Source organism: Neolamprologus brichardi, chromosome 8, assembly GCF_056152115.1.
Source record: "Neolamprologus brichardi isolate AB-2024 chromosome 8, ASM5615211v1, whole genome shotgun sequence".
Lineage (NCBI taxonomy): Eukaryota > Metazoa > Chordata > Actinopteri > Cichliformes > Cichlidae > Neolamprologus > Neolamprologus brichardi.
The window spans coordinates 19,647,093-19,659,599 of NC_142111.1; the positions used below are offsets into that span (position 1 = coordinate 19,647,093).

At 40.3% G+C, this 12,507-nt stretch overlaps 1 protein-coding gene across 1 annotated transcript in view; it reads left to right on the forward strand.

The window, feature by feature from the left end:
• Nucleotides 1–12,507, forward strand: part of LOC102795367 (glutamate receptor ionotropic, NMDA 2C-like) — a 63,465-nt gene that overhangs the window by 21,209 nt on the left and 29,749 nt on the right. The window contains exons 4-8 of the mRNA XM_035907913.2: nucleotides 2,406–2,471; nucleotides 3,980–4,168; nucleotides 5,045–5,385; nucleotides 5,985–6,099; nucleotides 10,585–10,796. Of these exons, the coding sequence (XP_035763806.1) occupies nucleotides 2,406–2,471; nucleotides 3,980–4,168; nucleotides 5,045–5,385; nucleotides 5,985–6,099; nucleotides 10,585–10,796 (923 nt within the window). The remainder of the gene's footprint in view (nucleotides 1–2,405; nucleotides 2,472–3,979; nucleotides 4,169–5,044; nucleotides 5,386–5,984; nucleotides 6,100–10,584; nucleotides 10,797–12,507) is intronic.

Consider the following 12,507-nt stretch of genomic DNA (forward strand, 5'->3'; position numbering starts at 1 on the left):
GCTATGTGATTGGCTGATTAGATGTTTGCGTTAATGGGCAGTTGAACACATAATAAAGTGGCTTGTGAGTGTAAATACATGCTTAGAATATCATTATTTTTATACATATTGATGTAATTTGTGAACTAACTGTGGCCATCCGATCATTAAGGGATGCTAATATTTGGCTGTGATATGTGGTAGGGGGCTTTGCTAAGCAATTAAAATGGTAAATCTAGCAGACCTGTCTGGGTATTACTGTGTAATACATTTGTGTCCATATGTGAATGAGCGTCTGTGTGTGCTTGACTGACACCAGTCACTCCTCTGAGGGACGGTACAGTACAAAGTTCTCCCCCGTGGAAGGAGAGGAGTGTGTGAGCAGCCACCATGTCCACAGTCTCCCTGTCATATTACCATACGCTGCTGCAGTAGGACTTCTAATTACGCTTGTGTGTGACAGCCGCACTGCCAAGGTGGTGAGAACAAGACGGCTGGGAAGTGGAGGATGAAAAGAGGGAGGGTGAACTCTGTCTCTTTGTGTGGGTGTGTCAGAGAGTTAGTCGAGAAGAGGATTTTGTTGTAATTCTCATTTGATTTCACTATGGAGGAGAAAGTGAATGTCTTCAAACATGTTTGATTCTGATGTGACAAACTGAACAGTGATGAAGCACCGACTTGACCGAGGAGGTCACCGTGTTATTAGCTTGTTTAATAGCTCGGACACAACTAATTGTATTTTTCTCTTCTAATGATGCACCTCACCGCTGCATAGACATACTAGCTGAAGTGGGGCACTATAGCTAACCAGGACTGCCAATCCACAGCCATTTTTTATTCATTCACTGACAGCCTCAGTATTGCTATTTTTATAGCTATTTTGATGCCTAGCCCAGTCCCATGTCTGGTAGCATTTCAACTCTGGATAGAGGTGAGTTTCAAACAAGCACAGACAGAGATAAAACTGGTAGAAATTGAGTGAAAGAGTCTGGCTGTGATACTTCTGTGGTATTCCTCAGGCTGCAGAACTCTCTTGGGCTTTGCAGAGGCTCTGAGCTGTGAGAGAGGGAAAAGCAACAGGAAGGAGCGATGACAGTTAGTCACCTCTGAGACGAGAACAGACTGAAAAGATCTGAGACCTGGTCCCTAATGGCACTTGACAGTTTAACAGTAGCTCTTCTCTCTCTCATTCATTCTGTTTGCCTTCTTCTCTTGTGCGTTACATAGCATATGTACATGTACTATACCATGTACATATTTTAAAAAGACAATATTGCCCTGATCTGCGTTTCTTGCACCAACCTCCCCATCTCCACCCATTATTAAATTAAAACATATCACTACTTGTGTCAAGACCCTGCATATTCTTGCACCTGCTTACATCACAGGTCTGCTTATGCCCTGCAGCACCATTAGGCCCCTTAGATCTCCAACTTCTTTTAACTATCACAGATGCGGGTCTAAAAAAAGATAGGGGCACAGTGTCCAGACTGTGGAAATTTTTGGTTAACTCTTTTGTCTGGTTTGGCTGTTTGAATCAAAGTGCAGCCAATGCTTAGTCTGTGTATGAGTTCACTGCTAAGAGGGATTTTGTTCATTTGGAAGTAAACTTAAGTTACGTGTGAAAATGTATGCTAACGCCTAAAACATAAAGAGAGCAGCAGGACTGAATATTTCCACTTCAGAGCCAATTTGGGGAATCAAAGCCCTGGAAAAAACAAAAGCATTTTTTCCTTATAGAACATTTATTCCTATAGGGTGCAGGTATATTTGACAGCTATCTGGTGTTAAGGAGCTATTACTAACTAGTTGCTGTCATATGTGTAAAACTATAAAGGTGTGCTTCTGGTCACTTTTTAAACTGCCCAATTAAGGTTTTTTAAAGACACTGCTGAAATCTCTAAAGATCTTTTAATTCAAATGCAATCACCCGTGCATCACCCACTTAAAATGTAGTCCTGTCTTTGTCTTTATTGGCTCTTAATTAATTGGTTATGTAAGACTGTTCCATGGTGACTTTTAACATGGACCGTTTCACAGCTGAACAAGGGAACTAATTATTTAAATAGACTGTTCTGCAGCTGTAACAGTGTTAAGATGTTGCTAAAATGAGGACAAGCGAGCAAGTTCATGTGAATATCTTGTTAGTTTGGCTTCTGTTGTGACAGGTTCAGCACTGTACCAGGATTTTTTTGTGTGCTGATTTACTCAGAATATTTTAGGGTTTTTTTTCCCCATGGTGAAAATATTTCACAACACAAATGAAATGAAACCCGTCGGGTACTCGATCTCAACACTTTTTTAAACCTCTGTGACAGCAAGCATGGGCCCCGCTAAAGAAGTCTGCTCTGAGCTGCTGTTGCATCATCCACCTTCAGAACCATGACAACCACAAGCATTGAATGAAGCACTCTTTTTCATTGCAGGCGGAAGGATCCTCTTTCTTGCAGATGGGAGTCTCCCTGGAGCAGCAGGTCAACTGCATATTCAAGGTATGGAAGTGCATCATGTTAAAGCTGGCAAAAACTTAATTCTTTCAGTTTTGGGGAAAGAAAATTCTAGTTCATTAAATCATAAGAGGGATGAGGCTGACAAGTATATTTTTTGATTGATGTTGTCATTACTGTCTTGATGTCAAACCCAAAGTTAGGCTCGATACGTTTCTAAATAAAAAGAGGAATCACTTCTGCCGTACAATCAAAACCAATCTTGGTGTTTTGAAACCTGTAGACCTTATTTTCACCAGGTGACCTTAAAGTCGTGTGTTTACTAAGGTTACAGAGCAGGCATCTGAGGGCCGTTTTACCATAGACTTCTGTACACCCAGAAGTCAGATGACAACCTTTCTGCACCTCTGAAGCTTACTAGTTAACACTTTGTCTTAGTTGTTTAATCGAAATGGTAGTAAACTAAAGTTTTAGCCACAAGGAATAATTTCATAGGGAATGGAAACACTAGAAAAAAACAGGCGAAATCACAGGGAAGCATAGAGCAATGAGAAGTGAATACACGAACAAGAAGACTGAGGTAATGAGCCCAGGGGAAACAAGTACACAGCAGGAACAAATAAAAGAGACAAGTGAAGAAGAACTCAACAAAAAGCACGGGTGAAAACAGACTATCAAAAGAAAACACAGAAAGAACCAGAAACTGAAACATCGAGGAATCAAGATACTTAGTTTTTTCATTCTTGTTGCCACATTTCTGAAAACCAACATAATGTTAAACAACAACAACAACAAGAATTCAGAGTTCACAACAGAAAAACCTTTGTCCAAAAAACAGCTCCATGACACTTTGTGCAATCAATTGCCTTTACCCCTTGTAATCAGTGGTTGCTGAGGGTAAAAGAAAAAGCCTCCTTGTGATTGCTTTGGTCACTTGCAACTTGCAGCAGTTGCACCTATCATGCATAGATCATGTTTGCAGACACGCATAAGGTACTCGCCAAACAATATTGAGACTGAAAAATGAAAAACCAGAAACGGAGAATGTTTGTCTACAGAGCAAAAGTTGTGTTTTTGGAAACGTGTTGGCTGCAGCAGATTTTATTAACCTTTAGCCTTTCAAAAGTGTTTTCAGACATGTCAGCACCTTTATGCAAATTACAGCTGACTGCTGCAATCTGCTAGCGACTGAAGCAGCACCCTCTTTGTGACCCGTTTCACCTAGCAACAGCTCCAGGGCCCACTCACCAACTGTAACTGTACCTTTTTTCCCTTGTGATTGGTAGCTCAATGAGGAGAGATCATTTGGAAGAACTGAACATGATTTTTTAAGATGCAAAATTCAGACATTGATGACCCATAATAGCAGAACGGAATTCCAGGAATGGATATTAGGACAGTAGATATATTAATCTACTCTTTAAAAAATAATATATTTGTCTAAGTTAGGCTTTACCATTTACTCTACTTCTTTACTTTTACTGCACCTTAGAGGATGTGACAATATTTTTTCTTGCAGCAGATATTGATAATTCTGCATGCGTCTGTTTCAGATGATGGAGGAGTATGACTGGGGCGAATTTGCTGTGATCACCAGCCTAATGCCGGGCTACGACACTTTTGTGGATATAGTTCAGTCCTACACAGATACTTCCTACTTCTTGTGGAATGTGCAGGATATCCTGTCTCTGGAAATGTCCGTTGGAGCAAATAACATGAAGCTCAAACGCATGCTTCAGCAGGTACGACAAGTCACTTTGAAATGTTAAGGGATTATATTATCTGGGAGATTAAATCACAAGCTACTGTTTTTCTGTTTTAATGGGCAGTATGCATGAAACGCAGGGGCAGGAGGCAAGTAGCAATTTTAGGAAATTTAATAAATGTAGATGTAATATTTAGATCTCCATAAGGAAGAGAGAAATATAGTTTGATTACTGGGATTTTGGGGGGTTTGAGCCTATCCCAGGTGTCATAGGATGAGAGATGGGGTAGACCGTGGCCAGGTCACCAATCTGTTGTAAGGCTTTCACACAGAGATAGACTAAAATGTTATTAGCTTTGTCTGTTGGCAGACGGCTATGACATTTTGTCTCTGTTCAAAGTAATGGCACTGGTTCAGGGTGGGTACCATGAAGTATAATGGTGCAGCACTAATCTTTTTAACATTAACGTGTAATTTAACACAAAACACTATGTTTTTGGAGTCGTTTTCAGTGCTCAGAACTGACCAGATAGTGAGTAAAAAGTGAAAAGTACAAAATGAGTAAAAGGAAAGTAATCAGCCTGTGAGAACAAAGCAAAACACAAACCTCCCAAATGGGAAACAAGCTGTGTTCTGGTGGCAGACTTGGAAAAATTGCCACAGGCATCCCTCCTGCCTCCATATGTAGATCCTAATATTGCTTAAAACAGGGAAGTTAGCTCTAGGTGTTCAATATTGCAGCAGCTGGGGAGACGAGGCATCTTGTGGACACCGTGAGCTTTCCTCTTTAATGAGAGCTGCTTCTTTTGTTGTATGCAAACTTAGTAAACGTCTATGTTATCCAAGTTAGCTACTTCTGATGACTTAGTAGTGCAGCGTGCTCAGGATATTCTGATTTATCGTCCGTCTGCAGTTGGACTCCCAGGTTCTGCTGGCGTACTGCTCACACGAAGAGGCGCAGTACCTTTTTAAAAATGCCGCTGAGGTTGGTCTGTTGGGGCCAGGCTACATCTGGATCCTCCCCAGTCTGGCCGTGGGCAACCCTGACAGCTCTCCACCTGCCAGCTTTCCTATAGGTGTAATCGGTGTGATTACCGACCAGTGGAGGAAAAGCTTGCGGCAGAGAGTGAGGGAGGGTGTCGCCATCGTAGCCAAAGGGGCAGACAGTTTCAAGCGGCAATATGGTTTCATCCCCGAGGGACACGGTGACTGCAACAAGCCGGCTAAACACTCAGACAACTACACTCTGTTCAGGTGAAGCAACACTATGCAGGTGTTACTTGTTTTCCTTATGTTCCCAAAAGCTTCAATATGTATCATAGTAGTTATTTTTTTGTGATTGCAGATTTTAATAAGCAGAATTTAATCCGCTGATGATTGATGTAAAGCCTGTCTGTATGACTTTTTCATTAGTATTGCCCGGAATCTTTATAACGTTTAACTTATTTAACTTCTAGAGGAATTAACAGCTTTGTTACTCATTGAAATTTGTGCGCATACATCACGGACCGAGTATAGTGCCTCTTTAGCATGTGGTCTGAAATGCTAATTAATTTGGATTCCTTATAAACAGTCTAGTCTGTCATGGATTAATGTATTAAGAGACAGTGAAATCACTCAGTGGGAACACTAGGCTGTCAGACCAATCACCTGCCGCTATCATCGCCTAATGAGCTACTTCCAGTCTCCTACATTAGATTAAGCTCTCAGGGGAGCTTTAGATTTAATTAGCAGGTGATCATTGTATGTGCATGCATCCGTGTGAATGAATATGCATATTTTGATTTCTAGAAAGCAGAAGTCAAACTTCCTTGATTGCACATAAACACTGTTTATGTTTCTGTTGGGATTAGACACATGCTGAATGTGACTTGGGAGAGAAGAGATCTGTCGTTCAACAACCAAGGCTTCCTCTCAAACCCTTCTATGGTTATCATTTCTTTGGACCGGGACAGAATCTGGGACAAGGTACTGAGAAGCTTTAACTGAATTACACGCACTGGCACAGAAACACACCATGAGCAGGGCAAGACAAAATGCATTTAAAATAAAATCTGGGATTTTGTTTCTCCTTCAAAATGTTCGCACTTTTTAACAGACATCATAAGAGTTGGTGTGGGTATGTGTATCATGCCTGTGTGCTCAGGCTTGTCATGACATGAGAAGAGCACAGTTTTTTAGCAAAAATGATGGACATTACTTCCATAGGCTCAGAATCACAGCCTCTAAGTGTGAAAGCATCCAACTCAAACATCTAATCTGGATAAACGCTGATAGTTTACACCTGAAAAACTGCATCAGACTTGAAGTTTGACATCATTATTTCAGATCAATAGAAGTGTGCATCTTTGTTTCCTGGTGAGGATGGATCCTTCTTTCTGTTTCCTCATAACCATGCCTCGCAGCCTAGGGAGTGTTTTCAATCCCTTTTACGCACACAAGCGCACACACGCAGTCGAAGCCTGAGGGTGTATTGAAAAACAGAGAGACCTAAACGTAATCTCACAGCTACAGTTGAACTCATTTATTTCTGCCCTGGAAAGACCAACCTACTTTATCAATGTCACCTCCTGGCTGGTGTGTGCATGCGTGTATATGTGTATGAACATGGACATGTCATTGTGCTGAAGTGGGGTTAGGATCGTCTGTGCTTGTAGATCCTAAAATCACATATTCTCCCTCCCCATGTTAGTCCCCGAGCACAGGTATTGACATTCACACAAGTTACAGATAACAAGACATCTCACAAGATGCCATACAAGCATCTAAATTTTGCCTCTCCCTCCTTTTCAATCCCATCTCATTACAGCCCGATCTCTCACCGTTCTCCCTCTCCTCTTTGTGTCAGGTATCTCATCCGTTATAACGACATGTCGTGGAGTATTTGCTCTTTTCAAGCTTCTCTCTTTTCATTGTGACAGCCTGACAGTTTAACATGCTGTTATTCCTTATCATCATCTGAAGAGTGCTGCTGGGTGACATTTTGTCCCCTTTCACTGCCAGGATCCTCTCCCAGGTCTTATCTTGTATCAACTTTACACCTATAGACTTAACACAGTAAATACAAGGCAGCGATAATCAATAAAATTATATACATGGGAGATGTGAATTGTCACACAGCTCTGCCTTTTATTTTTATTAACAACAGAGCTGCAATGTTTAAAAGAAAAACAGACTTCTTGCCCAACCCCAAAGAGTAGACAAGAGGGGTATGAGTGAGGTAAGTCGAATATAAAGTGGAGGAGGATCTCTTTTCTTCCTCTTTCCTTTGTTTTAACATGGCTAGATCACCATGGTAACTTACAGCGAACACATAATCTGATCTGGAGCTGATTATCCTCAGAGTTTCAGTTTAAAATTGGCTGGGAGGCCAAAATTTTCCATATTGTTTCATTTACAGTATCCTGTTGGTATGATACTTGTCAAGGGAGTAGGGTTTTTTTTGTGCAACCTGTAGAGCTTAACCCCTCTGTTACAGTAGTGTAAACTGCTGGTATCCCAGTGTCTCAGGAATTTAAAGGACTTTGAATTAAAGGATTTACGTTTAGTCCTAAACTAATATTTTTCACATTGCTGCATCTGCAACTGAAATTGATCAGTTAGCTTTGTAGGCTATTTATCACTAAAAAAAAAAAAAAAAAAACCTATTCGATCAATAAAATAATTGATTTTTCTTTATTAACATATGGGACAATGTCAGAACTGAACACACCAAACAACATTCAGTGTTTAAATATATACTGTTTAGTTTTGCAGCTCTAAACTGCTGCAGCACAGAAAGCGGACACAGTAACTCACATTAATATATATATTTATTTAACTGCTCTGAAGTTTTGATTAATGATTTCCTGTAACTTTAATCTCACTTGCAGCAATAGTGTTGTATTCCTTAGAGAGCACCATCACCTTTTCCACTGATAATGTGTATGACTGGAACAGACTGTGCCCCATCAATCCATTTTGTGCATAGGAAGAGTCGAATGATGTATCGGACACCCTCATTTTATATGAGCACACAGAGCCTGAAGCTTGATAAAGGAAATTGCTATCCATTATCTCCAACTTGGGTTTTAGGTTTTGTGAAGCCAGCTATGCTGGGAAACCCTGACTACTGTATGGTGAATTTGTAGGGGTGAAGTGCCTCCTGAATATGACTTACTGGCAAAAACACAAGCTATGTGCAGTATAGCCTTTTCACTTCACCATTGTTCTGAAATTGACTCTAACTGACCTAAAGTGAGATTGTCCCACCAAAAAAAAAAACAGTTTTATGGTAGCAGAAAGTTGGAAATAAAAAACACAGGACCCAAGGCATCCAGAACCAAACCAAAAGAAACTTCTATTAAGCTAAATTTAAAACTCCACAAAGCAAACATAACAAAAGTCAACAAGCAATCATTCATCATTTGGCCAGGAAAGCAAAGCACACCCTGGGTGAGGTACACAAACAATAAAGGTAAGATGGGACTATTTATATACAGAGGGATGATTAGAGAAGTGGAAACAGGTGGGGAACAGGGTACAGGTGCACATAATCAAGATAATTAACAGAGTTAAATCAGGAAATATTTCCCAATTGACTGTGAAAATAAATGAGGAAATAACAAGAACATCGAAATTAAAATAAGACGCATGAAAAATGACAGTGAACAAGAAGATGACACAGAGGAGGCGAGAATAATAAACTACAAGGAAAACACAAGGAGCTAAACACAAATGCCAAACTCTATAACCGCGAAACAGTAACTACATTTAAATACAAGAAAGAACTAAAACACAGTTCATTTTCAGGCTCAATAAGTACCCTTTTATTTTGAAGGAACTGCAAAACAGGAAGCTCTAACAGTAGACATTTTACTGTTTAGTAGCGCCTTTTTTCTGAATTTGAAAAACTAAACAAGAAGCTTAGGATAGGGGAGAGTAATGAAAGTTTCTCTGGCTCTGTTGCAAAAAATTGAAGGATCTGTTATTCACAGCTTATTGTTATCACTCGCTCAGTGAATCCTAGAATCATGACTCTTTGGTTCTTGGCAGTGGTTTTGAATTAACAGAAGTCAGCAGAAAGGTCATTATTTGTCACTTTTCATAGACAATAAAATGTGTAAAAAAAAGAGAAAAAATAGCTGCAGAAACAGCCAAAAAGAGAGAGAAAAAAGCCACTTTTCATTGGGGTGGTGACTGACGTGTTTAAAAAAATGTATTTTCAAAGACAAAAGTAACTCCAAACATAAAGCTGCTAGTGCTGTTTTGGCATTGACAAAGAGACTCTTTTTTTTTTTTTAGCAAGGTAAATGCCTGACCGGATTGATAGAAAAGAGTGTGGCACATTCGATCATCACACCATATTTTAACCCAGTATTCAATGATTGGTCCAGTGAGTGCCCGAACGGCAGTGAAAGCACTTTGCTTAAGATGCTCAGACACACGAGGATCCCATAAATTCAAATGACTGATCTTCAAAACTGGCATTTCTGCCATTCTGTCATTCACAGATGGCGCACAGAAACAAATCACAGCCTTACGTGCTGCACCTTTATACAGATCCTTAAGTCGCCCATGTATGACGAAGGAAAACCATTAGTATGACTAAGGTGAAGAAAGAATCAAGAGTTGGTATGAAAAAGAGGTCTCATTAAATCTGTAAGGGAGTGAGTTTCATATGCAGTAAGTCAGCGCTGGCCAAGCTCAGCACGCCTCATTAGGTTGGCTGATGTGACAAACAGTCTTGCTCCTCATGGGGAGAGTTTCGTTGAGCTTAGCGCCGACATCTATGGGACTATCCATTGCGTGATGTGACATTGTACAGCAATTCTGGTGCAAAAGTGGCTTCCGTGACATTAAAATACGCAGTCTATTCCTTTCTTTCAGTAGCAATCTCGTTATCGAATCTGTCAGAATCTCAGTTTGTTCATTTATTTTCAGTTCAGTGAGCTTTACTTACACCGGCTCTACAAATGCAGCAAATCTTTTAAACACACAAAAGGCAGAAAAAACACACAAAATAAATAGCGGTAATCACTTGAACAGTTACCATTATGAATAGTGACATTTCGAAATGTTTATTAGTTTAAAAAAAGGGAGAATTATTAATTGAATAATCAGTCAACAAAATGAACACACAGCGAAAGCAGCACATGCTGGGCTGTATTATTAATGTGATACAGTTGGTTTACTCTTTAAGTTTCTGAGGGGTTTTTCCTCCCCAGTAAAAGTCTTTCTCAAACACTTTTAAGTCTCCTCAGCATGTGTTAATGAGCCCTACTCTCCTTTGATCTTCTTATCCTCTTCCTCCAGGTCAGCGCATGCATTTTTTCATTATAAAATTTTTATAAAAATTATTCATCCTGTGAAGTTAGGAATGGCAGGATAGGTGAAGAGGGAAGGTGTTGACACGAAGGTCGGGACTCACATGTGATACCAATGAGATCTTTGTCTCTCACGCTTCTTGCTCAGGTGGGTACGTATGCCCGGGGCGTCCTCCAAGTTCGCTACCCTATCTGGCCTCGGTATGGCAACTTCCTGGAGCATGTGTCTGATGATCGTCACCTGACCGTGGCTACGCTGGAGGAGCATCCGTTCGTCATGGTTGAGAATGTAGACCCAGGCACGGGTACCTGTGTCCGCAACACTGTGCCCTGCAGGCGTCAGTCCAATCACACAGATAGGTACACATGGCAACACAAACACACGCACAGCTTAATAAACACATAGATGTAAGCAAATACATGGCCACAGATGTTTATACCACAGCATTGTCTCATGAAATGTAGTGCTGTGGCTCTAAATAGATGAAAACTGTGCAATTCCAGTGACACAGTGTTGGTGGCGTTGTTTCAGTATGCGTTCAAAAAAACCCTCTGAAGCAGTGGTCTTGGCCAATGAAAAGAGGACAACATATGTCAGCATATGTTCATAAAATACAAAATAAATGGTCTAGTTTCATGTTTTTTGCTTATAGCAGAACTTTCCAGTAGTTTGACCCAGACTGAGACTGAGACACTGTGTCTCAATGTGCATGTTGGGCTACACAAGCAAAATACAACCAGCCATATGTTTTGATGACATGTTTATATATTTTATCTCCCATCTGTGAATACAAAGAATATTTCCATGTTCAAGAAACCACTTTGAGATTTGAGGTGATGCATTATTTTGCTGGTAAACTGGTGTCATAAAAGAATAGAGATTGTCAGCAACAGTTGGTACTAAAAGGCCCAAAGAGTTCCAGGAAAATATCCCCCAGACCATTGCACCGTCGGCAGCCTTAACCACTGAGATAAGGGGATGGCCCATACTTTCATGGTGTTTATGCCAAAATCTGACCCTACATCTAAGACTTGCAGCAAATACTGAGACTCGTTAGACCAGGCAATGTTTTCCCAGTCTTCACTTTTCCAATTTTGGTGAGTTATATCTCTGGTTTCCTGTTAGCTGTCAGGTGTGGCAACCAGTGTGGTCTTCTGCTGCTGTAGCCCAACATTCTTAAAGACGTTGTGTGTTCAGAGATGCTCATCTGTATATATTATCTGTAATCATGGGCTGTTTGAGTTATTTAGGGCTGGGTATCGTCACTGATTTTTAGAATCGATTCAATTCCGATTCACAAGGTCCAGAATCGATTCGATCCACGATTCGATTTAATTCGATTCGATTCGATTCACTTAGATTTGAATATGGGAAATTTTGACAGTCAGAAATATTATAATTCAGATTAGTACGTTTACATATTTTTGTATCTATAAAAAGGAAGCTGACACACGCAAGACTTTATCAAAGGTGTGAGCATCACAGCAGATGCCTTTGTGTCAAAGTAGCTGAAGATAAAACACAGAAACACATGAAGGTGATTTTTCCTGGCCTGGGATTTTATAAAAATATTCTGCAGTACATCAAAAACGAAAGAAAACCATTAATCAACATATGAACATTACCTCTGAAGTTACAGCGGTTTTATTAGAGACACGGCTAAGCATTTTGCATTTTGCATAATTTTAAAAAGTTTAAATTTGTTCAGCATTGAACGGCAGAAATTAGGTTTTCTTTTCGGAAGTATATAAAACAGAAAAAAAAAAAAAGTCGGCCGATAGCGCTGTAAACAACGGTAGACTTGTGCGTAACAAGCAAGCGAATAATGCAGAAAACCATACAGAGAGAGAGGGGGGGAGAGAGAGAGAGAGAGAGAGAGAGACAGAGAGCTGTGCATCGTGGTCGAAGCAAAACAGTAAAAGTAAGAGTGAATACATGACGATGTTTTTGTGAAGCGTAGTTTGGATCCTCTTTTGCTGCTGGTTCGGTCAATATTGTTTGGAGAGACATCAAACTAACAGCTTTAGAATCAGGGCATAAAGGGCGTGAACACAAAGCGCAGACCCGCGG